The sequence below is a fragment of the Melospiza georgiana genome, chromosome 16, assembly GCF_028018845.1.
Source record: "Melospiza georgiana isolate bMelGeo1 chromosome 16, bMelGeo1.pri, whole genome shotgun sequence".
In the NCBI taxonomy this organism is placed as follows: Eukaryota; Metazoa; Chordata; class Aves; order Passeriformes; family Passerellidae; genus Melospiza; species Melospiza georgiana.
Genome location: NC_080445.1, coordinates 5,708,879 through 5,736,001, shown reverse-complemented (window position 1 = coordinate 5,736,001; position 27,123 = coordinate 5,708,879). Strand labels below are relative to the sequence as shown.

Sequence of the window (27,123 nt, the reverse complement as noted above, 5' to 3'; positions counted from 1 at the left end):
ATGGCGGCGGCGGCCGAGGCGGCGGCCGAGCTGTCTCAGGCTCTGTCCCGGCCCCTCAGCCTCCTCCAGCAGCCGGACTGCAGCCGGGCGGCGCGGCTGCGGGCTCTGGAGGACATCCGCACGCAGCTGCAGGGCCGGCCGGTGCCGGGCGCGGTGCTGCAGGAGGTGTTCGCGGCGCGGCTGCTGCGGCCGCTATCGCGCTGCCTGGCGGGGGACGCGGCGGAGCGGTGCCGGGAGCTCGCCCTGCAGCTGCTCCGCCACGGGCTCAGCCAGGGCGAGCGGCCCTGCGAGGCGCTGCCCGTGCTGCTGCCGGCCCTGGCGCAGCGGCTGTGCCCGCCGCAGGGCGCGGAGCCCAGCGAGGAGCTGCGGCTCGGCCTGGTGCAGCTGCTGGGCCTGCTGCTGCAGCGCTGCGGCGCCTCCATGGCCCCCTACCTCGGCGACATCGCCCGCGTTCTCCAGGCCACCCTGCTCGACCACTACGCCGAGGTCAGGCGGGAGAGCTGCGCCTGTGCCGCGGCCTGCGCCAGGGCCATGCCAGGTGCGGCTGAGGGACGGGCAGCGCTGCGGGGATGTGATGGGGATGAGGAGGGCACGGGGATGCAGGCAAGAGAGTGAGGAGGGGTCGCACACACCCTCACAGGGGTGCTCTGCAGGGTTTCGAACCATGCCAGGAGTGCGGGCTGAGCTGTTAGGTGTGGGTAGTAGCAGCAGGAGGGGCAAGGGGAGGGATTGCAGGCAGCGTTCAGCTCTGATACTGTATAAAGTTATTGCTACATAAACACAGCAACATTAGTCAGGCTGCTGTTCATAGTGGTACACAAATCGTGTTGCTCCAGGTCTGTCACCCACGTAGAGAAAGAAATAGAATTATGGAACAGCATTAAGCCCCCTCCAAGTGAGTTATTCCATCCCAAATCATACTGCTGGCCCCAACAACTGTTTGGTCTTATGGATATATCCATGCTACATACTGTAACCCACGTAGAGAAAGAAATAGAATTACAGCACAGCATTAAGCCCCCCCCCCCCCCCCCCCAAAAAAAATGCATATGTCCATCCAAAATCATCTCATACTGCTGGCCCCAACAACTGCTGGGTGTCATGGATATATCCATGCTACATACTGTCACCCACGTAGAGAAAGAAATAGAATTACAGAACAGCATTAAGCCCCTCCCCAAATGCATTAGTCCATCCAAAATCATCTCGCACTGCTGGCCCCAACAGCTGCTGGGTATCATGGATATGTCCATGCTACACAGAATCAGAGAGTGGTTTGAGTTTGAAGGGACCTTAAAGATCAGCTAGTTCCAGCCCTCTACCATGGACAGGGATCCTGCCCACAGTGGGAGCTCACATGGTTGATGTTCCTTTCTGCCCTAACAGAGCACTTCCATCTGCAGTCAGAGTCTCTGATAAAACCCCTGATGCAGACAATCTCCCACCAACACTACAGAGTTCGTGTTGATGTGATTCAGGCTACTGGAGCAGTGATACAGTTTGGGAATGGAAAGTCTGTGGATGATGTCCTATCTCATCTGGCCCAGAGGTTATTTGATGAGATTCCCAAGGTGTGCTTTTCTTCCTTCTTTTCCTGGCATTTATTTCAAATCTGTTTAAAACCCATCCCCATGGCATGGGTTTCTTGGTGTTTCTCTCCCTGCTCACCCCGTTTTCAGCTGTCTTGCATTCAGCTGAGATCTGTAAATACATCTATCATGGTTTAATCCCAGATGGAATTGAGGACCACACAGCCCCTTGGTCACCCCCAGCTCGTGTCACCTGTCCTGGCATTGCTGCCTCAGCTGTTTGTGCAGAGCTTGAGACACCCAAAATTCCTTGACTTAGGGTAAACTCTGCTTAGCAGCAGGTAAACATCAGTGTGTTATCAGCATTGCTCTCACAATAAATCCAAAAAATAGCACCCTACCAGCTGCTGAGATGAGCTCTGTCCCAGCTGAAGGCAGGACAATGTCCCACCCAGCCTGTATCAGTTGTAATGTGTCCCAAACCAATGCTGGTGACTGCTGTCCAGTTCAGCAGGGTGGTGAGGATTTTGTTCTGTCTTTAATTCTCTATCACATCTCTCTGGCTCTTCATTCTCTGGCCTTTTCAGGTGCTTAACAAACATGAAATGGGTCCCTTTATAAGATGCAACTGAAGCAGTAATTTTAAAATTAATCTTTCCTTAGTAGTGAACAGAGAAAATTTTCTTCTGGCGATGTGCTTGGAAAACCACAAATTCTAGAGAAATGTACATTTTTTAAATTCTCAGGAAGGAATTAACAATGAAAATTTCTGAGTTAGGTTTGTGTCTTGTCTTCCCCTCAGAGCTGTGCTTTTGTGCAGCACTAAGCCAGAGAGAAAAATGAGAATGTGATTCCTTGTGTGTTCCTCAAGATGCTTCCTGCAAGTGAGGAAATGCTGGGTTCCTGTAATTTCTTCTGAGAGTATTGATGTGCTTCACCATGTCCTATATACAGAAAGCAAATATTGTTTTTATTATATTTCTGTTATTTTCCTGACACCTTTAACATAGTTTTTTTGTCTCCCTGCAGGTACGGCACGCTGTAACAGCTGTCATTGGAGAATGGTTGTTGCACCTACGAGACAGATACTCATATTTTCACAAGCTGATCCCTCTGTTACTTGGCAGCTTTACTGATGAAATTCCTGAAAATGCGTATGTGGAACATATAGTCTTTCCCCTCACCCTTAAATAGATATCAGAGAAGTGTTCCTAAGCTCACAGATTTTGTCCTCTTGTTTAGAGGACAAAACCCCCATTTCTGTTTGTTAGTTAGTTAGTTTGTTTGTTTTTCCTTAGACTGAAAATATTAGCATTATCTTCAGTAACTTTTGTTATACTGTCCTTTCATGCTACATTCAATTAAATGTGAGACATGCAAAAACAGGGGTGGACAGAGACAGAGAATTATCCCTTGGGAGAAGAGGGCTCTGTCCACTGAGTACAAAAGAAATACAAACTCTCAACTTAATGTGCCTAGGTTAAGTGGCAGGAATGCTTCTCATCCTTCCAGCTGAATTCAAGTAGTCAGTTTTTCCAGAGGTCTCATTTTAAAGTGTTTTTCTTTGGGGCATTGTGGTATAAAACTCTTATTTTATTTCTAGGAAACTGGCTTGCACCTACTGGGAAAAGATAGGCTTGCAATGGGAGAAGGAGAATGAAGAAGATTTGAAGGATAAGATGGATTTTAGTGTTTCACCATCTCATTATCCCAAAGGAGGTAAATGTTGTACTGAAAGTGGTTTTTGCTTTGTGAATAATCTCCAAGAGCTGCAGTGCAGTACTGACAGCAGAGCAGGATGTGTAATATTCATTACAATATGTAATATTAATGTAGAGAGGTAGTACGTATAAAATATATATAAAATTATTTAAATTATTAAATTTAAATTTTAAAAAGTGATTGTTCAGTAACCTCATTCTTTTTTTTTTTTTTTTTTGTTAATCCAAAAATTCATTTTGGAGAAAGTAAATGAGGCTACCTATGCTGAAAAAAAGGTAAAGCAGTGGTGCAGAAACAGCAGTAAGTTCTACATCAACCAGCAGCCAGGTGCACAGGGGGCACAGAAATGACTGGAAAGAAAGGCAGGAGAAAAGAAGCCATGAGCTAAGTCCTTGAGTAATGAGTGCAGGTCACAGCATTAATGATCCATATAATTGGTGCTGAAGAAAAATTTGCAATGAAATTATTTCAGACTTCTCTGTGAGACACAGGGATGCTACCTAAAATCTGCCAGTGCACATGAAGAATGTGGGAACAGAGTAATTTCCTTTATTATGCACAAAAGCCCCAAGATGTGCAGAATGGGTAGTTTACTTTTTAGTACCATATGATTTATAGGTGGCTTTCAAACACTGTGTTTGCAGTAGCTTGAAGCTTGTTTCCTGTCTTGGGTTCACAAAGTTAATGTTTAAAAATATGTATATGGGAGTTGGGGGAAGACAGAGTTTAACTGGCTCATTTATTGATTTCTATACTCATATTTAACTGAAGAAAAACTCTTTTGGTGTGAAAGAACAGGTTCATGCTTGACTTGTGCCTACATGACAATCACATCACAGAATACCCAGCAGCAAAATCCTTTCCATGACAGTGGGTTCCGGAGCTCTTTCTTCTTTGAATTACACTTCTTTTTTTTTTTCTTTAAAGTTGTTTTACTCAGTAATGCTTCAATGAAAGGGGAAGCACTTCATAATGGTGACTGGTTTGACAGAACTGTTTAGCTTTGAAGGCAGGCAAGTTGATCTGTCATCCTTCCCAATCTTTTTTCTTTCCTCCTTATTTTCTGTATAATTTTACCTCAGGGGTTTGGAAATGCTAAAGAACTTCCACTAGTCATGGCAGAAACATATTTCTTCTCCTGGCAGTCAGAGAATCTTTTAACAGACACAAAGTGATGAAGTTGAGTGTCTAAGCTCCAGTCACTTATTTTGCAGTGACCATGATATAGTGAAGGTCATAAAAGGTTTAATTTCATTGTCTTGGAACAGTGATTACCATTTGTACAGCTGATGGGGTTACCCTGGTTAGTTTTGTCAGGGTGTGTGTTGGGGTTTGTGTCTGTAAGCTGTTGTGGAGAGGCTTTTTAGAAAGTGACATCTACCAATTACTTCATATTTCAATGATATGTGATCTCCTAAATAATCTCCATACCACAATAAATATGCTTCACGAATTTGGGCAACATTCCAGCTCCACATTAAATTGAATTTTCATGCATTTTTCTTGGTAGAATGATGCAGTTAAGGCTTGAATGTGACATATATGGGTATATTTATATATATGTGCACATACTAAAGAATATTTTAAAGAAATGGCCTGATAATTTTGGACTTGAGTCTCAAGTTAATGGTGACTTTTAGGTATCATTTCTTTTGTTTATCTTTACATCCAAGTTGTATGTCTTATTAATACAATATCCAGGCTTGATGTGACAAATAGAAGAAAAGTCAGAGGAAAGGATGATTGGCTGCTGAATCCTACAGACACAGAACTTTATCAGGGACACTGATATACCTTATGTGGTATCCTACCACAGCTTCTGTATGGATGATTGTTATTATCTGTGTCCTTTCTCTTTGCTCTCCATGAACATTTGGTTGGTTTGGTTTTTTGGGAGGGGAGTTTGTGTTGGGATATTTTAGTATTTTGTTGCCATTTCTTGTGACTTTAGTGGAATATTTTTTTCCCAACTGTGTGTCTGTAGTACATTTTACTTAAGTAGCTTTGTCCAGCTGTCAGACTAATGGAGCTGCCCCAGGAGCCCTGCTTTGATCTCCCAGTGACAGATCCTGCAGGTCAGAGGGGAGCAGAGGGAGCCCTGGTGTCATCAGGCACTGCACAGCCTGCACTGAGCCCCAGCACTCATTGCCTCAGGATACAGGTGCAGACAGTTTATAGCAGGGAAGTCTTTGACAGGAGTAGCTACAGGGATAAATGCCTGCATTTGAACATCTGAAATGAAGGAATTGCTGATAAAGAATGGGCCAAATTCTTCAAACAAAATTCTGCCTCAGGTTCAATAGGATGCCAGTCTGTATTTGCTGTCTCAAGTTGATTTCTTTATTTGACCTTTTGCTACTCATTGTCAGCTTTCATAATCCAAAATGTTTCCTCCATTGACAAAAGAAGCAGCAATTCATGTCCTGATGCTTGAATTTTATTTTTTTCCCTAGTTAGGTATTTCAGAGGTATTTATAAGCCTTTTGTATCCTTAGACCATTTACTTTAGTCAGCTTTCCTTTTAGCATTTGTAGTTACACAGGCCAGTGCAGGAAAATATCCTGAGACAGCTCAGTCATTTTCTTCCTGAGCATTTACAGAACTCTGTTTCAGAAATAAAAAATGCACTCACACATTCAGTGTATTTTGACGCCTCATAATGGATGATGTCTCTTTCTTAAAACAGCATGTGAACATTGTGAGTGGCAATTATGAAATCTTGCTTATCAAAGAATAACTTTTCAGATTTTGTTTGTATAAACATATACATTGTTAAGAAAAGAAAATAGACTGGAGGAAAAAATCTCTAAAAAAGTTTATTGCTGTTTTTTTGGAAAGGGCTGTCACAGCTTTATCTGTAAAGTACAGAACAGGACATTTGTTAGATGCTTGTGATATTGGTCAAGTTGCTCTTCTGAATCTCAGTGATTTATAAATTAACTAATGAGTAAATTAGATGGTTACCAAGGCAGTATAGTAGGCATTTGTTGGGAAAGGTAAGTTTGTTAATTATCCAGAAATCTGCATCATTTGTTGAGGCGGGGAATATATATTTGTCACTTTCCACAAAGTCATTACAAATTAAATTCAGTCTTAAGAAAAAAAAAATTATATCCCCCCTAAACTCGTGTATCATAATTTTAAATTTATTCTTCCATTTTTGAAACATTGAAGAGGCACTTTAGTGAGCTGCTTCTCCTGGAAAAGCCTTAGCAAGGAGATTATACAATAGCTGTGATTTTTAAAACACTATCAGTTTGTTGGCCTGATCTATTACACAGCATCTGTACAAGCTATAGCTCGTGCCCTTTCTGCCTTCAATTTGCCAGATACGCTTTTAACCTTTTCCTTTAGAGGGCACAATTGACATTGTCTGTTTTACTGCAGCTTAGGTCTTCTGTACTGTTTGTGCCTTCTACCTTCTTTCCTCCTCCAAATTATATTGACCTCAGCATTTGCATGCAAAGGTCTTTATTCTCTCTATCTGTGTGTGTTTCAGTTTATTTTTCTTGGGATTTGTGTTGCTATCAAAATCAAAAGGGAATTATTAAGCTATGTTTTCCAAAGTGGGTAAAAACATGTATTCATTTCAATTCTCTTTCTCCTCCTTCTGTAAACATTTTAAAACATAAGTCTAAATCACCATCCAATAATAAACAGATAAATATTCAAAGAACTGTGTGGAGTTTTGATTCTGCAATATTTAACTCTGCAATATATATTGCAAGGAAATGCAACTTGCACAGGTAAATTCCTCAGCAGCATTTGGAATATTTTGTTCTATGCTGAAGCAGACACCCAGAGCTCTTACCTTGCAGCTTTTAAACTTTTCTGAGATTGTTATGCATGGGATTTTCCTTCGATATTTCTTTTTGTGCTGTTTTTGTTTTTTCTAGAGACTCGACCAGGACTGGGTTGTCGGGAACTTGTGTCAAGAAACCTCTACAAAATTCTCCCAGGTCTCTGTCATGATATCACAGACTGGCTTGGAAGCACAAGAATCAAAGCATCCCAGCTCCTGTACACATTACTGCTGCATGCAGAGGATCACACCACCCAACACATGGAGCTGCTGCTGAGAACTTTGTACCAAGCATGCTCAGATGAAGAAAGTGAAGTGGTTAAAAATGTAAGTTTGATCTACTAAAGTAGCTGTTGTACACTGAATAAAGACTTTATAGAAGGTTGACTTTACCTTAGGTCACTGGGAATTGCCCATGACTGAAGGATCAGGCTCAGCTTTATATGGATGTTAAAAACATGTGCACATTATACCTTCCTAATCTGTTAAAATAAATGTATTCCTCTGTTACTGGTATGAAAACCAACAGTAAAGTTATTTAAAAACTGTTTAGTTTGTATGCCAACCCCATGAAGCATTGATAATAATCGCTCTGAAAATTATAAGCAGTGGATTAAAGTGTAAATGCCTTGGGGCAACAAATTCAATGTAAAAAAATGTGCAGGTCATGCCCTTTCAAGTTAATTTCACTTACCTCTCCCTGCTCCATAATCCAACCATATATTGAGGAATGTTTATTCCATGTGATACCCATATTCAGTGTTTGAATCCTTGACTTAATGCTTGGAAAATGCAGGTTGAGGGGGGTTGTGAGGAAAAATTAGTTTGATTTTTACTAAAAGTTGATTCTTTCAACACTTTGATCAACAAACCAGTAAAACAGATGCAGTTGAAGACATGAGATAATTTTAGCAAAAGAAAGACAGGTGGTACAAATGCTTTTACAATTTTAAGATAAAATCTTCTGTTCCTGTTTCTACTCAAGGAAGAGAACATATGTATAACAAAAATATATCTATGTAACTTACTCTAAAATTACAAGTTTTACTGCTTTGGGAAATTGGAAGAATGTGTTCTGCCTACTGGATGCAGATAGTCCAGCCCTAAATCAGGCTTTTCTTTAGGTTCCTGCTCTCAGCTGGGCTGAAAGAAAACATAAAAAATTAGGACAATCAGGCCATGTAGCCCTGCTGTCCTGTCAAATTTCCTATCAAGTACTTATTGCTATAAATCTAAATTCAAAATATGTGTTCAAGCAGCACATTGCTATTCCTTGTCTTTTATTGGCCATACTTGTCTCTTTCTTGGAATTCCACCCCTGCTTTTCTCACAGGTGCTTCCAGGGATTTATTCCTGGTTGGGAGATGATTTCAGTATTTAATTGTACTTTTCCTTGTGCCAAACATAAGAGTCACCAAATTATGGTTTGGGATGCCTTTTATCTCTTAGTGATGCAGCTTCCCAGGGTACTGAGATAACCTCCTCTAGTTTGTCACTGTAGGAACCCATTGCAGAGCAGACCCCAACTTGGAGAATGTCCATGTCTTTCTCGACTCTAGTAATACCAAATGAGACCCTTTCAATTTTTTGCCCTATTAAAGTGAGTAAATGGATCAGTACAAATGTATGAAATCATATTTTTTAACTCTTTAACTGTATTGTCCAGTTTTCAGAGCATTAAGAGTCTTTTTCCTTCTCTGTGGGAAATATGGAGGAGAATAGAGTTCACATCTACACAGAGGGTGTTACAACTCCTTTGAGTCCTATCTTTGTGAAAAGAAACAGCTCTATATAGTGCAGATTTAAACTGTGTAACTCATTACTGTGTGCTTCTATTGTGACTAAAAAACCAGCCTTATTCAAGTATTAATTAGGTGCAAAAAAAAAAAAAAAAAAAAGTCGTAGTTAAATCACTAGACTATAAATGATAGAGAAAGCTTTCATCTTTGGGGAAATGACCCAACCATGAAATCTGTGGGACTGGAAGAAGTGTTCCTGTTGCACAGGTAGTGCTGCAGTAGTTGATTGTTTCTTTATTCATGCACATGATTGTAAACATTGGGCATCAGTCAGGCAGTAAGCCCTGGTGTTGGTGTGGTGGTATTTCATGTGGAATACAACATCCTGATACATCTGCAAGGCAGCAATGGGATCAAAGGGTGTCACTGTCACACTGTCATGGGGAATACACAGTAATTTAAACCTTTCACTTAAAGAAATAAGATGGAAAGCAGTGGGCAGTTCCCCCAAGGCATTGCTTCCACACTTAACCTCATCTGTAATGTCAGCTTCAAGGTATAGTACAATAACAAAAATTTCCTCCTTCCTTTTTTTGTAGTTAGTTTTAAATCAGTTTTTAACAAACGGGGGTGATGCATTAAGGGCAAGCCTCAGAACAGCATTTGAGGAACAAAGTGCTAAACCACTAAATGTGTAACATCTGGTTACTCCAAATTGGAAACTTTATTACAGTGAAGTTGTACACTTTGTTTCTGTGCACTGCTTTCTCCTGGAAGTTTGTGTGATGTGGGGAAGGCTGCTTGCAATGCCTTATTATGTGCTTACTGAACATGTCAAGAAAATCTCTTCATGCATCTAATCATTACTGAGCGAGTGGAAAAGGCCTACAAGGCAACTGCTGAAGCATTTAAAGTAACAGCTGGAGTCATAAAAAGAAAAAGACCGTGATACCTTGAACAGTCTGTGTTTTCAGGAAAATCCTCAAGTTATTCCTGTTCTTTTTTTCAGAGTGTGAAAGCAGCAGAACTGATTGGAACGTTTGTCAGCCCTAAGGTGTCTTTGAAATTAATCACCCCAGCGTTTGAGCAGACCCCCAAAGCCTCCTGTGTGATGGTTCTGGCTGCAGTGATTCGAGGCAGCCCAAGAGAAATCTTACAGCCTCATGTGGCCCAGCTTGGCAACACACTGGCACAGGCTGGAGTCTGTCAGAGGTCTGAGGAGGTAAGGGAAACTGAAAAACACACAGCAGGATACTTGAACAAACTACTTTTACACTTATTCTCCCTAAATGCTCCCATTCCTGTCCTTCCCTTGCACACCTGTCTCAGGATACAGTTGTGGACATGTGTCTGAGACAAAACAGGAGCTTCCCATCCTTCCTGGGCCATGTTGTGGTCTCCTGGGCAAAACTGCTGCTTTCAAAGACTTACCAACAGTCCATCCTCTCAGCAGATGTAGGTTCAGGTTTGAGAACAGCTCTAAAAGACTTTATATAGTGATAAGAAAATGAAGAGGCAAGGCAGGGAGAGAAGCAGTTGTTTAGTAAGTACTGTACTAACAAAGAACTGCCCTGGCTGGTCCTGAGGCACAGTTTAACCCATGGTTTGAAATTCCTTGTGTTCACAATCCAAACAAGATCATGCATTTCAATCCTCATCAGTAAAAATCACTGACAATTTTTTATAGTCTGTTGTAATTGGTGTGTCAGGTTTCCCAAGATTCCCTCTTAATGTTATCTGATTTTTTTTTCCATTCTTACTTTCCATTTTAAAAGGCAGGTGCCAGCACTTTATGTATATATTTAGGAGAATGTTTTGCAAACTTTTGGGCTTGGTTTCTTCTCTTTAAGTGAAAGTCTAGAAGGAAGACTTTTATCAATTAGAAATTTACTTCCAAGTGTGTCCTTAGGTAATAGCTGAGCCCAAAGACCATTTTTATTTTAGCATTTGAAGAATATTCATCAATTGCTATATAAGGGCATGAGAGATTCTCTTGAACACGGAATTGGTATTTTTTAACCTGCAGGAATTTTTTTCCTTCCCATGTTCAAATGTAGAAATAGATCTGTTAGAGATGCACAAGAGGAATCCCTGTAGTTTTCCCCACAAATGAAATCCTGGCTTTCATTCCACCAGCAGTTTGTTAGACCTCTGCTGTTAAGATGACCAAAAAAGGGCCAGTGCTGTGCCTTGAGGATCTCTGACTTCATGTCAGATGTAGGCTTCCCTTAAAACAGTTATTCATGTGTGCAGACTGAATCTGCCCTAATTGTCTTTCTGAGCCAATGTAAGAAATACATTTCAAGTCCTTCCCTCATTAGGTTTCTTCTCTAATGGAATATGTACCAGTGATGCAGGAATTAACCTTAATCTCCATGAAGCCTGTGATGATTAGGAGCTCATATAAGTGGAAGCACTATAACCTGATTGTTCAAATAACAATTCCCTGAGGTATAGCTGCAAAATTGCTGTGAGGTTTAGGCTTACCACTTCCATTTGGCATTGGCTCCAGGAGTCAGATCCATCTGCAGCTGAAAGTTTGGCAGAATTGTTCCAGCCTATAGTCTTGGAAAACAATCTCTCTCTATTTTAGCCAGCAAATGCTGCACAGACTCTCTTTAGCTAAGGATTGACCATGTCCATGAGATTAATAACACTTATGGCTAACCTATTCCTAGACTTGATTTATTTTTTGGGAGTAAATTTGTAACAATGGCCCCTTCTGTTCCCTGACAGCTTCATGGATATCTGATGCACTTTGTCATAGAAGTCATGGCAAACCAGCTGACAACAGTATTGACTTGAACTGGTATCAGTTGGATCAAGATAACATGAGTGATATGGCATCAAATGAGATAAATTGGCTGAGATAAAAGCAAAGGCTCAGGGTTTTTTTTGTTTGTGTATTTAGCTGTCATTGTTCATCCAAGACAGTCAAACATGGAATAATATTTCAAAGAGTTGTAACAAATATGTTATTAATTAACAAATTGCACTTGAGAAAGAGAAAGTACTATCAGCAAGCACTCCAAAATGCTTTGATGTTTTTATTCACCATTCACCAGTGGAACCATTGTGTGATTAAGAGCAGGGTCATTTATTTTGTTAACAGGACAAGGTAAACACAAACAAACAGTGTGGGAGGAAGATTATATTGTATTCTCTAAAAAGTAGAATATAGGTAATTAGAAAAACTAACATGAAATTACCAATATGTTACCAATGTAAGGGATTATACAGTGCTCAGATTTAATTACTGTCATTTCCCATATCTCTCCTTTAAAGAAAACCTTATATTTGCTAAGAAAACGTAATAAATATGTGCTTTTATTAATAAATAGGTCTTTTATATGGAGCAGCTGCTTTATTGTGTACAAGCATTGATTGAAGTGTGCCAGGAAGACTGCAAAGAAATTAGCTTGCAGCTAATGAAAGTTTTGGTGACCATAATGGCAACACCATCTTCTCAGGACCTTAAAGAAAAGGTAAAATATGAGCTGGTTTAATATTTTGTTGTGTTCTTGTCTTTTCATTTTGATAAGACACTTTGTGGAAACAAAGCCATAATTATTTGTGGGGAGTATTTGTGGCTAGTCTGAGATTGTGCATCTCTGACAGTACAGACTGTACATGATTAGTACCAGAATTAAATCTGGAGTTGGGTTTACAGTTTGGGACAGCAGAGCCTGGAGAATTATGTTTCTTCATAACTTTGAATAAAAGCTCCTAGAGTTAAAATACATTCTGGTTCCAGAAAAGGAATTCAGTTTTATTTTGTGATCAGAAGCATCTAGCATGGGTCTGCAGCTGCAGTTACAACTATAATTTTCTGTTTCTGTGTGTTTAGGTTAAGTTTCAGAATAGATGACTTGAGGTGCATTACTGGAACATGGGAATCTTGGAGCTGGATGGGGGCAGCCATGGGCCTCATAGAGCACTTTTTTTGGGTGGGTGTTAACCACCTGTCCACAGTTAGGTAAAGTTTCAGAACAAGAAGTGTCCAAGATTTTATGTTTGCACTGGATCCTTGGGCCTTGGGCATGCTGGTGGTGCTGGTTGAACTGCTGATGTTTACCTCTTAGGGGATATAAGTCACTGGGAATGTTTGGTTATATTCAGGAAAAAACCTGACATTTATTTTCTGACTGTTAAACAACAATTCACTTAGAGGTCAAGAGTACTACTGGCCTTAAAAATGTGATGTGATTTTTTCATCTTTAGCCAAATATCAGACTGATTTTACAGTAGTTGACCTTTTTACCTCCCCACAAGAAACAAAAGTTTGAATGTCACAGGAATGCTTTAAAATCAAGGACAGCTGTACATGCCCAGATAATAGATGAGCTTTTTGGCTCAGCATTATCTCACCCCCTTATTTTTCTCTTCCTCTTTCTTCCTGGAGCTAAATATCATATAAATCAGCGAGCCATCCTCATGCAGTACAATTATGACCTATCCCAGTTGTCTTTTTTCAAACACACACCTTAAGTGCAGTGGCTATTCTGCTTCCTTTGCTCTTGCTCCCAGGCATGGTGTTCCAAAGGCCTGTGCAGGATCAGTATTTATGGCCCCAGAGCTGACAGGCTGCCTCCAAGGAGAGCTCAGAGAGCTCTTCAGGAAGAAATAAAGTGGAACAAAGCTTGAAACAAGTACTGAAAAGACTTTGCAGGTCAAAGAGGGGTGGGATGATGATCTGTCTTCTGGGAGTGGGATTTGGAGGTTTTGTTTGTTTGCTTGGGGGTTTTTTTAAACAAAATTCAGCCTTAGACAGATGGATCTGGAATGTTTTGTGGTATCTTGCCTGTTTATCCCTGCAGTGGTCTATAAAGTCAGCAATGTCCACTTAAAACCTTACAACTTCATACTCCTAAGAAGAAAGCAGTTTCATGGAGATAAATCCTGATTTTCATAAATGGAAAACTTAATCTCCTGAGATTATTAAAGGTTTAAGATGTTCCTGCAGTTCCAGATGATTTTTTAAGTTGACAGAACTTTGGATGAGAATCCTTTTTCTCATTAGCCTTTCTTTCAGCTAGACACATACAAAATCTGGCAGTGAGATTACATAATTGCAATATTTCAAAATTGTCAAAAAGACAAATATGGCTTGAATTTTATTTTTTTTTTCTCCAGTTACTGATTATTCCAAAACTTCAAAGTGAGTTTGGAGAAGGCAAGAAGTCCCTGTTAAAATAACTTAGGAACATGTAGAACAAAAGTATGACAGCTGCTGTATGAATATGAGTTTTTTGTTCAGAAAAGAAATCTGTATTCAGACTCAAAAGATATCGAGTATAAACATAAATTATTCAAAAATTTGCATTATAAAACTTTAATTCAGGCTTTATTGTAAGAGGACAGAAGACCACTGAGACAGCGGAGACCACAACTGCTGTGACCTGGTGGTGAACACTCAGGTCTGGCCTGAATTTTGGCTTTGTGTCCTGAATTTTGGCTTTGTGGCCTGATTTTTGGCTTTGTGGCCTGATTTTTGGCTTTGTGTCCATCGTGTTTGTGGTTGCTGGGGGCTGAGGGTTGCTGAGGTTGCTGGGGGCTGAGGGTTGCTGAGGTTGCTGAGGGAATGGACCAAGAGCACGAGCTGAGCCCAGCAGAGGCACAAGGAGCAGGGTGGGCCACAGCCCCAAAGGGAGTGAAGCTGTATCAGTTGGTGGAGTCTGTTTTGAGCTTGTCAGGGATTTAACTGGTGACCTAAAAATAAGGTTTTGTTTCATTACCAGTGCCCTGTGCCATCCTGGCTCTTCTTTCAGCACACTGATTATTAGCAGCAAAATATTGTGTCATTAAACTTGTTGGCTTTCAAATAGAGGAAAGAAAAATCACCTTAATTTTTATTTAACTGTGAGACACTGCTTAATGAGAAAACATGCATCAGCCTGCTGGCATATTTAATTTATTCTCTCTTTTTTTGTTTTTAATTGTATTCTTGAAACCATAAAATTTACTTTAAATCACATGTGAACAATGTATTATTTTGTATCTCCTGTTCAATGGAAAACAATCTTGTGTGTTATGTGTTTTGATGGGATTAAAAATGAGGAATAGTTTCTGTCCTGACACATTCTGTTTAATGCTGCAATTAATTTACAAGTAACTTATATGTAAAATATTCATTTATCTGAGTTTTTTTGGCTGTCTGGCAGAATGCTTCCATAAAGGAGAAATCTACTGTGCTTGAGGCAGGCAAACCTGCTTCAAGAGTAACCTTTGTCCTTAGCAAATCCTGATTTATTTATTTTCTTCTTCGAATTCTCATTTATTTTCTCCACATCTGGTACTTCCATAAAAACATCTTTGTCTGGCAAGTGATTAGTCTGGAAGAGTCTAAAGGTCCTAGACATGTTTGAGCTAACTTGTGTGGTTGAGTTCAGCTTAAAAATATTAAAAATATGAGTACAATTTGTAGTTCTACTGCAGCACTTGGAGTCAAATGATGTCACTGCCAGCACTGCACTCCATCTTCCCCTGCTGGAACTGGCCCTGCTGGCAGCACTTGCTATTCCTCAGTGAGGTTCCCAACAGGGCCTTGCTCCCCATTCCTGATTCACAGTCTGCTGAAATCACCAAGGCTACAGCTCCTGCTTCCAGCATGCTTTTAATCTCCTCCTTGGAGAAGTTTTATACTTCTGGTAGGAGCCTTCAGGAACTGTAAAAGCAAATTTTCATTTGCTTTGAAACACTTGTGCTGCAAGTGATTAGGAAGATCTACAGGCATCCTTGCCAAGCATGCTCATGTCTGGAATTCATTTAGTACTTCTTACATGTTTCATTTGTGCATGTTTTATTTGCATGTCTCATAGGATAGTCTTAGCTCTAAACATGAAGAAGGTATTTCTGATGTAACAGTGAGTTCTGGTACTTCTAGGCAACAGAAGTTGTGAATTTCAAAATGAGCTTGCCCAGCTACTACAAAGAGAGAAATCTTTCATTATTAAAACTGGGGGGAGAAAGGGAAGAGGGGAAATTCCATATTTTCTCTTACCTGCAACAGCAGTACTTTCTGGAAGCTACCATGGCTTGGGATTGTGAGAAATTTCCCCTGTCTTTATATTTTAAAGCATTCTTAAATTAAGGAGAAAAATCACTACATCTTTAAAACCACTAAGAGCCTTTTTTATGATGTGGTTAGTTTTTGGATAGGTCTGCACATGGGTTAGAGACTCTCTCATTTTGCTGTTAGGTTCCTGTGCTCTTGATGATTTCATTTTGAAGTCAGGACAAATGTTTCACTTCAAATAAAAGTTAATGGATGTAGTATAGACAGACATTAAATATCAGCCTTGATTGTTTAATAGAAGCTATGAAAATCTTCCCATGTCCCTTCTTTTCTTACAGAATGAGTTTTAAAAGTTTGGGGGTTTTTTAATGGTTTCAGTTAAATATCCTGTCTCTGTTCTAACAGGTGGAGAAAACAATGTCTTCCTTAGCTGCAGTGCAGCAATTGGAAAGTTTTCATGGTCTCTACAAGCAGCACATAATTCAGCTGCTGGAGTGGCTTGCAGTGTCCTGTGAAGGGTGGAGCTGCTATTCCCCAGAAGTGTTGCAGTTCGAGGTCATCACAACCCATTCAGGTATGACTTATTTAGTTCTAAAAAAGATCCAGTCAGGATCTCCACAGCCTGCAGACAGCTTGTGTTTTGTAATGAACAGTGTAACATTCAGAACCTTCACAAGAACATGATGGAAAATAAAAGAAATGCTGAAGCAGCTCATATTCCCAGAGATTCTGTGGCTGCAGGGAGAATGCTAAAAGCACTTAAGGAAAATGCACCTTCAGGTAAATGAAATAGGTGAGGATTAAGGGCAGACTAATTGATGTAGATTGTGTCCAAAACTCCATCTTTTTATCCCATCTATTCACAAGTCTTTCAGAGGACAAACAGTTCCTCACTGTGGCTGTCCAGCACGTGGCTGTGCAAGGTGAGTGACACACTCTGGTGTACATCTCACACTCCTTCAGTCCTGCACAGTGAGCACTCCTCTGCCACAGCCCCCAGCTGGCATCTGCAGCAAGGGACATGGGGACAGGCAGTGCTTTCCACCTGGACACCCATTTTAGGATTATTAAAATGAAAAGTCCTGGTTATTTGTTTTTTCCTTTCTGTTGGTTGTAAGGGAGATGGGAACAGTCACTTCATGAAGTATCACTTGTGGCTACTGCACAGGTATATTTTAAAGGAATGTATTTTCTGCATTTAATCTTTGAATCTCAAAGAAAGCCTCCTCAAACCTATGTGAAACACCCACTTGTTGGTTTGTGCAGCATAAGTACTTTTTTTGGTTTTCATCTGTGGAAAGAACAAAAAGTTACTTCAGTGTGAGATTTGAGAGGCCAACTTCTCTGTATATTTGTGCTCCCATTTCCATGACTGAGGGACTTCTAGACAGTTGTCTCTGTTTTCCTTAATGCTAAATAAATCATCAAATGTCTGGGCAAACATTTTGGCTTGCACCCAACACTGGTAATATGCTATTGTCTGTGTTTTCTGTCTGACACAGCAGCTCCTAGAGCTATTTTTTTTCCTTTCTTTTCATTCCCACACATAATGTTGTTTTTAATCAATTTAATCAGCTTCACTTAATTCATATTTCGAGGTTTTTATGTTTTTCAGGAGCATATGCTTAAGCTGAATTTAGCAGTGTAGTTTATTTTGTTTATTTTCCATCTGTTGAATTTGCTGTTATCAGTTTGATATAGTAGTAGTATCTTGTGAATGTCTCAGAACTCACATGAAGCAATGTATCTGGAATAAATGCTGTGAAAATAAAGACCTATTTGTTGGCACAGACATTTAGCAAACTACAGTTCAACACCCTGTATTGCTTCAGTCTAGACAGTGAAATTTGGGGTTTTTTCATTATTGTTTTAAACATTAAATTTCCAGATATTATTAAATGCTATTGAGCTTGTTTTGGAATCTTGAATACTTCAATCTGTCCATCCCATGTGTGAGGAATATTCTTGTCATCATGAATACCAGTGTTGTGTCTCCTCTGGAAGGGTTTTCTGAGTTAGTGGAGTTGGATAGAATGTGGATCTTAAGGATGCAAAGCTGAAGAAGTTCCTAAAGGAAAGTAGTTTATTGCAAAAATAGAGCAAAAAGAGCATTCTACAGCAAAAAGTTTGCAGAATAAAGCATGCATACAGTCTTATGCAGTCTTCCTCCTTAAAAGCAGGCAGATGTTAGTCATTATCAAGGAGAAAGGCACAAATTTCCCTCAGTTGTGGGAAAAGAACTTCTTAAAATGTTGGGATAACAGCTTAGAGTTTTGTTTGTTTGTTTATTGTTTAAATTTTTCACAGGGTGTGAAAATATTGACAAACTAAAGAGTTAATTTAGAAGATATTTTTATTTCAAGTAGCTTCTAAAGTACATCATATTTTGGATTGTCTTATAAGCTGAAAATAAGCATTATTTAAAGGAAGAAGGAATGCTGCTGCAGTAATTGTATTATCCAAGTTTTGAAGCTGATCCTTTCAAACAGGCCCTTTCCTATGCCTCTGGGAGTCATGAACGTTTCAAATGCTGCATGTGGAAAAACTTGAAAGAAGAAAGTGTAGCTAATGCTGCTGTGTCCAGAGGTGTGAGGGCCATGCCAGATCCATTGTAGTTTTTCATTAAGTTTAAGACAACCAAAGCTTTGTGCATAGTCTCAGACTTGCAGAGTTACAAGGGAGCAGCATTAATCCTCCAGCCAAAATGCCCTCAGGTACTGATGGTCCCAGCAACTCTGGGGTGTCATGAATAGATCCATTCCAGAGTCATGAAATGATGGAATGGTTTAGGCTTGAAGGAGCTTTAAACACCATCAAGTTTCAACTCCCTGCCATGGGCAGGAGCACCTTCACTATCCCAGGATGCTCTGAGCTCCATCCAGCCTGGCTTTGGACACTTCCAGGGATGGGGCAGCCACAGCTCCTGTGGGTAAATGTGGTACAGCCATGCCAGGCTGACTAAATGAGACATGGGGAACGGATCTTCAGGCTGCCCTGGCCAAAACTGGGGTACCTGAGCCTGTGGGGAGTCACATGGACCCCTCAACAGCTGAGTGGGAGGCTAAGGACTGTTCTAACACCACTTGTATTAGGAATTTTAATGCACTCACATATGAAGCATCTAAATAGAACTTACTAGTATTCTGAAAAAAGCCTTTGTGTTTGTTTGCTAGGTGCTGTCATAGGTGAAGCTCTGGATGACTTTGTTCTGGTTCTGAGGACGTGTCTGCAGCCAAACAGGGATCCCCAGATGAGGTTAAAGCTCTTCACTGTTTTATCCCAGTTGTTGCAGAAAGCAAGTGAGACCATCAATTCTCAGGGGTAAGTGCAGCTCTGATTTCAGACAGCTATTTGAAAACTCCAGTGGCACTAAGAAATAATGGTCTTGGGAGTTATTTAGCCCCTATAACCATCTCCATGTGAGCGTGGCTGGAAGAAGAAAGACTTTCCCACCATCTCCTACAGCCTGTTTTTCTTGCTGTAGTTTTTAATAATGATTAGGATGCTAGAGTGCAGTAATTAAAAAAATATATATAAATAAATGAAAATCTTGGCTTCCCCACTGTATCTTCCTACCTGTGCCATTACTGGGAATTAAAGGGAATGTCATGCAGATCTAGATAGTTTTCAAAAAGAAAATGAAGAGCTGTGGTTGAAAATAATACTTTTTGAAAGCTAAAAGGGGGATTCTTAGGAAAATTATTGGGGAGGGGGGATGTTACTTGTTTAAATACTGTAAAAACTGTAGTCAGTTACTTGTTCAAATAATCATGTAACTGAGTGATAGTTATAAGATTAATCTAGATATTCTACAATCCAGAAAAAAAGAAAAACACTTTGAAAACTGTTTGAAGTGTTCCAGGATCTGACTATTTGTTTTAAACCAGTTTGTATCATTTAACTGAGAATGCAAAGCCCTTGGAACCAAGAAACCCAACCCAGTGAGCTGCCAGTTTCATTAATATTCTCAGGAAAGGGAAATTATCAGTGTGCAAAAAACAGAAGAATGTTCCAAAGTAATTCAGTGAGTATGGCCACACAGCACCCCAGCTCTGCAGACAGCATGATGGAAGTTGTTTTGCTCAGGGCAGTGTGAGTGAATGGCCTTTGTCAGGATGAGATACACCCAGGGAGGCTCACAGACCTGTTTGTATGAGGGATGGTCCAGTCCAGCTCATAATGAGGCTCTGTGCTCTGACAGCAAAAGCAAAGCCACGAATTTTACCAGCAGGTTTATCTTCAAGACTCAAAAGCAGTGGAAGCAGCTAAATGCCTCTGAAGTTTTGATCCTGCTTACCATGGACACAGCAAATTTTTGCATGTAGGAGGTAACATGTGGAGTTTTTGTGTTTGAAGCATTGTTTGCAAAACATTTCTGGAGGTTTTGTTTTGTAAATGCCAAATCAATTTTGTTTCAAATTATCTGGGTTTAGGATGTTACGTTTTAAAAAAAGAAACAACAAAAGCATACACAGAAAACCCCAAGACACAGCAATCCATAAACATATAAGGCAGAGTCATAAAAGCAGAAAAGGAACCAATGCCAAACAAAAATGTATAAAAAATAATTAACATGGAATGAAAGTTTAAGTATGCAAGTTCATAAAACCAATTTTAATGGAAACCCAAGCTGTGCTTTGAAACATCTGCATAAGAGCAGGGTATTGATGTCTCTGCAGATCACATTTTAGTGCTCTTGTATCCAGCTGAGAATGAAGTATCAACTCTAAATACAAGCACAGACAGAGTATGTCCTTTCCTGGAAATTACTGACTTTTAGAATTAAGTTACATAGATTTACAGCAATAAGATCTGAAAATGGAAAGAGGGAGCATTTAATTGCATCAGCAACAGCAAAAATGAAATGTTAATGGTTATGAGAGATAGTGTTGGGGAGCAGTAGTAAATTCCAGTTGCACTCTCACATTCACTGCTGTCAGTAATTGGTTTAGCTCCTTGAAATGGTTCTCAGAGTTTGGATAGGGAGGCTTTTGGTTATTATGCTAAACACAGTTGTGTGGTCACCTAATTGTGTTTGAGCCTGACATGACTGAGTGAGATAATTGCCAGATATTGTTTTACTGATTCTGTTTCAAGGCACTAGAACAAACATTCTCACAAATAGCACAGCACCATGGTTAACATAATGCAGATGGAATTTACCTTTGTGTTTTGACAGATTGTTTTCTCACTGCAGTTTAACAGAAAGTTTTATTAAAAACAGAAGCAGCTACTTATCAGATAGCACAGACAGCACAGAGCTGCTTTTGCTTTGGAGCTGAAAGGAGATTTGGAATGATGCTGATCATTAGTTTTATTTTTTTCCAACAACTTTTTTAACAGGAAATTATTAATGCTTAAAAATGTGTTTAAACTACCACTTCTAAAGGGGTTTACAGATTTAGATGTGTCTAATGGGATGTCAGATTTCTTGTTATTCCTTAAGTGCCATCTGCTGACAAGAAGGAGCAGTGGATGGATCTCTGACTTCTTCAGAGCCCAAGGGCTCCCTTGCCAAGGGGAAGCAGCAGCCAGGTGGATCTATTTCCACAATGCTGCAGGTGTGTGTCAGCACGCAGCTGAGGCCTGGCAGTGCAGCTGCTGGTGCTTTAATAATACCTGGATAACAGGGACTACCTGCAGCATGGATTCTTTTTAAAGCACTCCCTGGTAATTGTTAGTTGTTAACATGGACCTGTTATGTTCCTCCTGTGTCTTGGCACATCACTAAAGGGGCCACTCATTCACCCTGGCAGTGTGGGACTCTCAGAAAAGTCAACAAGAGCTTGTTCCCTTTGTATCAAGCAGCAGGGTGGGGATGTGCTGTTGGGCTCTCAGGGGCTGCACTTTGAACAGAGCTCAGAGGGACAGTCAGGGGAGGTTCAGTCTGTTTGTGCACTGCCAGCTGCTCTCTAAGGCACAGGCACAGTGGATAACCTGAGCCTCAGTTACCAGCCTCAGCCAGCCACTAATGCAGCAAAACATTAATTAACTTGTGAGATCTGTAGTTTTTTTCCTCTTGATTTGAGATTAAACTGTAACTAAACAAGTGTGAGGGAATCCTGCCTATTGTAATTGCTGACTCTCATGGCAACTTTTAGCAATATGACAACCCATTGAATGGAGGAGAAGGAAAAAGCATCAGCAAAAACATCACAGATTTATGTGTTTGTAATAAAAAACCCTAGTATGGGGACTGGCACCATCAGAAAATCCTACAGACCTCTCATCTTTGGGGGAGACAAGTTTCTGAGCCAAGAGAGAGCTGAAATATTCTGTGTAGGCTCCCAGCTGTATCAGTGTCATCAATAGCATTCATACTTTTCACATTATAAATACTTTTGCCTGGCCAGTCTCAAAGGGCCTCACAGATATTAGTGAATCCTCACAGCACTGCACAGGGTGTTATCTCCACTGCACAGAAGGGAAGGTGAGACACAGAGAAGGTAAGAAGTTTACCAAGATAACACTGAGTCATGGTTATTGCCTGAAGTGGGAGAAAGTCTAGCCTCTCCTTTCTATGAATGTTAGGTAATTGTTTAAATATTATCTAGAAAAAATAAGTTGTGAAAAGCTTATAACATACATTACAATAACATTGCCTTAGAAGATGTTATTTATTTTTTTACAAAGTCCCATTTTTCCCCTTTTCTGCCTATGTTTCTATGTCAGAAAATTCTCTTTTACATCCTGTCAGTCTCTTTATCACTTTCTCATGGACCTTTATTTTGCTTTCTTATTTTTGGCTTCAGGCTGTTCCCTAGCTACCTTGAGACTGTGATAAAAGACATCCTGGCTCCTAATCTGCAGTGGCATGCTGGAAGAACAGCAGCTGCCATCCGTGCTACAGCTGTATTGTGCCTTTGGGCTCTCATCCACTGTGAAATGCTTTCACCAAAAGAGGTAAATTCTCTCTTTCTCATCCTTTGAAATCTTAGGCAGGAAAACAAAATAAATGCAAAGGGGAAAAAAAGAATAAATCCTTAGGGTAAGTAATGTTTTCAGAAGGACATACAGTCTTCATAATAAAATTCACTAATTGGAATTGAATGTTAATGACTGAAACAATCACTAGTGAAGGGATGATGACATCCTAATAAGAAATCTGAAGCCAGCAAAATGCTGAGGTGTAAAACTGAGTAGCATCACATTCTGTAGATTTTTTTTCTAACAGATCATCAATTCTGTAGTGCAAGGCACTGACCATTGTGAACACAACAATCTGGGTGTTGTTAACACAACAATCTGGGTGCTGGACATTACTGGACCCACAGCAGAGCCTGTGCAGCAGCACTGGAGCCAGCCAGGATGAGCTGTGCTGTCACGTGGCAAAGACAAGTTGTCTGGTTGCCTTGGAGCCCACAGGTCCATTTAGAGAAAATAAAAAAACCATCTAAAGATTCTGAGAAAGGACAGGAGGACTTGAAAAGGAACATGAAGAATATGAATAGAGACTGGAGTGCTGGCACTTGAAGAGTTGTTACCCATCCCTAATAAAGGATTAATTGAATCTGGGGCTGTTTTTGAAGTTTCTTTGCTAACAAAATTAGCACTTGGAAATTATGCACTGGAAATATGTTAAATACAAGGTCATTTTAAAAATATAAATTTAATTTAAATGTTATTAAATGTTCACAGTCTTTAGTGTCTTTATACCAGACCTTAATTGAACAAAGTGCTTAAACACACATAACTGGTTGAGTTCACATATACAAAAACGTTGATATCAGAAGCTGCTGTTGTAGCTGAACATTTTTCTCTGTATCGGTGCCTTAATGCCCATTTCTCATTAATGGCTGATGTGAAACACTCGGCATTAATTCCGATTCCGAGCCTGCCAGGCCCCCAGGCCAGCGCGTCCCGTTGGGCTCGGGGCGCCACCTGCTGCTCCCTGTGCGCAACGCTCGCTCCGAGCCGCCACTATTCGGTGTTTTTGTTTTTGTTTTTCTTTAAAGGAGAGTAAGTTTTAAAGCTTTTACAACCTTGAACATACATATGAGTTACATAAAACTCATCTGCTTGTATACTGAGTGCTCATGAGCTGGGTGACTGACTGGTGGATTTTCGTTTTCCAAGCTAATGTAGAGGCAAAATTAGAGCTCTGTAACCTCAGGGATTTTCAGGGTAACATTTATAGCAAATTTTTTAACTAAGCAAACAAGTATCTTCCACAACTAATGGTAAGTGCTGTAACACTAAGCATATTTTTTAATGATTTTCCTATTAACTGTAGATCTTAAGAGTGAAAGAGGAACTGATGCCCCAAATTATTGCTTCCATGGATGAAGACTCTAAAATTACTCGACTGATGGCCTGTCGTATTGTTGATGTTTTTCTGAAAGTCTGTGGGAGGCAATTCGATGCAGATAAATTTAAGAACACTTACACAGGTATGTGTAAAGCTTTAGTAGACTTGGGGTGAGGGCATTGTTGGTTTGTTTGTGTGTTTTAATCAAGATTGCAATGTTGACTTTTGCTTTTTTACCCAAATGCCACAGTTTGCTCGACTTTTAAGGGTTTGGCAGAACTGAGCAGTATTCCCACCGTCATTATCCATCAGACCACTAGGTGGAACTTCACTCAATACTTTGGTTTGTGCAGGGCTTGCCAGCAGCTCATCTGCATTGCTTCAGAGTTTGGACTATGTGAAATAATGTGCTAAGTATAGTGAGAGCAGAACAGTACTGCAGTGTATAAATGGAAGTCACATTGTTCTCCGTGCTGTGTGTGAGAGCCAAGAGCAAACCATTTCAGTGTACCATAAATAGACCTGAATAGGTAGTGGGTTGGGTTTTTATCTAAAAAAAAAAGCAAAGAAGAAAACTCTAATCTAGAGTTTTGTATTGCCAATTAGAGCTAGGAGCTGTAATGCCTCTTAGGATGAAGTGCTAAACCATTATTCAGAAGTACAAACTATGCTTTGAGCCAGGTTTTATATTCTTGTACAGACAAATAAATTTGGCTTTCCCTAACTCAGCGTCTTAGCAACTGATATTTTTTTCTTACATGGCACAGTAGAAATCTCACTACAAACATTTTTATTTTGGAGAAATACATGACCAGATAATTCTGAAAGTATATATGTCTTTGCATCTTGCATATTCATGTAGTCTGCCATGCAGTAATTCACTGAAACAGTAATATTTAACTTAATAATTTAATTAATATTATTTATTAATTAAATTGATATCAAATTAATAGAAATTATGTTCTTTATTAAACGTATAGATACTTAAATTCTGTAGTTCTGTAATGCATAAATAGACATCTATAGTTCTTTGTTAGAGGAAGTGCTAGATAATGTTCAATTAATTAAATACTTCTGTATATGCCTTTTATAAATGTTTGGACAATAACATCCAATATTTAATATAATATAATAACTATAATAACATTTATTATATAACATCCAATATTTAATATTATATAATAAATATAATAACATTTATTAATGTTTGGACAAATCATCCACTAACAATGAATGTGGAGCTTTTAGGAGCAGTGTATACATGTATTTATTATGCTCACAATAGAAAAATACATCAGATATGTAACAATAATTTGAATGTTGACAGAAAACATTTGTTCTTTTCAAATGCCAAAGCCAAGTGCAGCGTTGCCAGAGCATTTTGGTTCCTTTTCAGAGGTGTTGAAGCGTCTGGACGATGCCTCGTGCGAGGTGCGCCTGGCAGCTGCTCACACCTTGGCTAATTGGTTTAAGTGCTTAAAGGACAGTGATGTGAAATCCTCAATGGAAAATCATGTTGAGTTTCTGTACCAAGAGCTCTTGGTACATCTCGATGACCCAGATGAAAATCTCCAAAAAGCAGTCCTAGGTAAGAATTTCAGCCATGTATATTTTTAACAATGTTTTTTAAATCATCATTTTGAGTGTTCATGAAGCAGCACCTACAGGTAGAGGATAACCCTGCCAGGCTGGAGCTTTCCTGTGGGTTTGAGTGGATGAGCTCTGACCTTTTACCTGTGTGCAGAATGAATGCTTTGCCCAGTGTTCCCCAGGGAGGCAGCAGGGCAGCTGAACCTCCAGAGACTTTAGAGATGGTAAACAGGATATGGAGCACTGCAGGGTGTCACCATATCCCAGCTGCAGGAGGGGCTCTCTGGAATTTATTAGTGTAGCAGCCTCTGTTGATGAACATAAATATCAAAATACAGACCTCAGCAAATGGGGGAGGGAGGAATTGTGTTGTCATCACTGCATCACTTGTAGAACAATTTCCTCGTTTGCTTTCAGGGAACTTGGGCAGAGAAAACAAACAGCTACTGATTTATAAAACATTATTTTTGTCTTACAGAAGTTTTAAAGGAAGGAAGCATTTTATATCCAGATCTGCTGGTGAGAGAAATTGAAGGGGTTGTACACAAGCATCAAACACCAGTCTATTGTAATCAGCTGCTACATCACATTCAGTCAGCCAAGGAATCAGCTTTATGAATCACTGCTCAGATTCTGTGTAGGAAACTGATGTGAAATCTGTATGACTTGGATTATTTTTGTAATTTTGTTTGCTTAAGAAAGGCTGAGCTGGAAATACATTGTTTTTTCTTTGTAAATTCATTGTTGGTTCATTTGAAAGTGAAATTAGCACAATTCCATGTTCTCTGCAGTTTGAACAGTTCTTTGTATTTTCTAGCAATAAAACAATGTTTTAATTCACTTTGCATTGGTTTTTCAGATACAAGGTTTAAAGAAGGGATGTTTTTTCAGGAATTTAATTTTTAGATTATTTGACAATGTAATAATTTAATGTCAGAGTTACTAATGTCATGCAGCAAGGATTCAGTCTTTCAAAAAGCATTTCACACTGGATAAAATCACACTTCACAGTCAGGTATGTGGTGACCAGTGTTGTTAGGGAAAAAAAACAGCCAGACTTCTCTTTCATAATGCAGCAAAGAGTATAATGTTTTGAATATTCATATTTATGCTGATATAATAGGGAAATAGGTAGCACTAAAAGAATAGTTTTTATTTTTATTGTATTACATTTCATGAATGAGTAAAGCTGAATTTTTTAAAGAAGGTTTATACATGGAAAAATGTGCTGTTTTGTCATTTAGATTAACAGTATTTATATTTTTGTACTAAATATATGTCATTTGCAGTTTTTATGTTTACACCACTGTGCCTTGGAAAGCAAGCAACATTTGTTTGCATATTGTTTTGAAATTAAATTCTGTGACTTTAGGTTAAAGCTTGGTTTGTTTGGGGTTTTCTTCAGTAGCTTTGTAGTGTGTAAGTTTTGGTGTCATCTTCTATTTTCAGCTGTGTAATAAAAAAAGGGAGCTCCTGGA

At 39.6% G+C, this 27,123-nt stretch overlaps 1 protein-coding gene across 1 annotated transcript; it reads left to right on the top strand.

Annotated features, from left to right (window-relative positions):
- Positions 1–27,123, top strand: DNAAF5 (dynein axonemal assembly factor 5). Its single transcript, XM_058035902.1, has 13 exons — positions 1–538; positions 1,387–1,571; positions 2,559–2,683; positions 3,133–3,248; positions 7,148–7,380; positions 9,802–10,014; positions 12,134–12,277; positions 16,213–16,381; positions 18,981–19,128; positions 22,560–22,710; positions 24,041–24,197; positions 25,452–25,643; positions 26,124–27,123. The coding sequence occupies exons 1-13, from the start codon at positions 1–3 to the stop codon at positions 26,261–26,263; spliced, it is 2,511 nt and encodes an 836-aa protein (XP_057891885.1). The 3' UTR covers positions 26,264–27,123.

Coding starts and splice junctions, on each gene's coding strand:
- DNAAF5 (XM_058035902.1), top strand. CDS start 1: ATGGCGGCGGCGGCCGAGGCGGCGGCCGAGCTGTCTCAGGCTCTGTCC. Junction 2,684..3,132: donor GATGAAATTCCTGAAAATGC/GTATGTGGAACA, acceptor TTTTATTTCTAG/GAAACTGGCTTGCACCTACT. Junction 22,711..24,040: donor AAATGCTTTCACCAAAAGAG/GTAAATTCTCTC, acceptor TATTAACTGTAG/ATCTTAAGAGTGAAAGAGGA.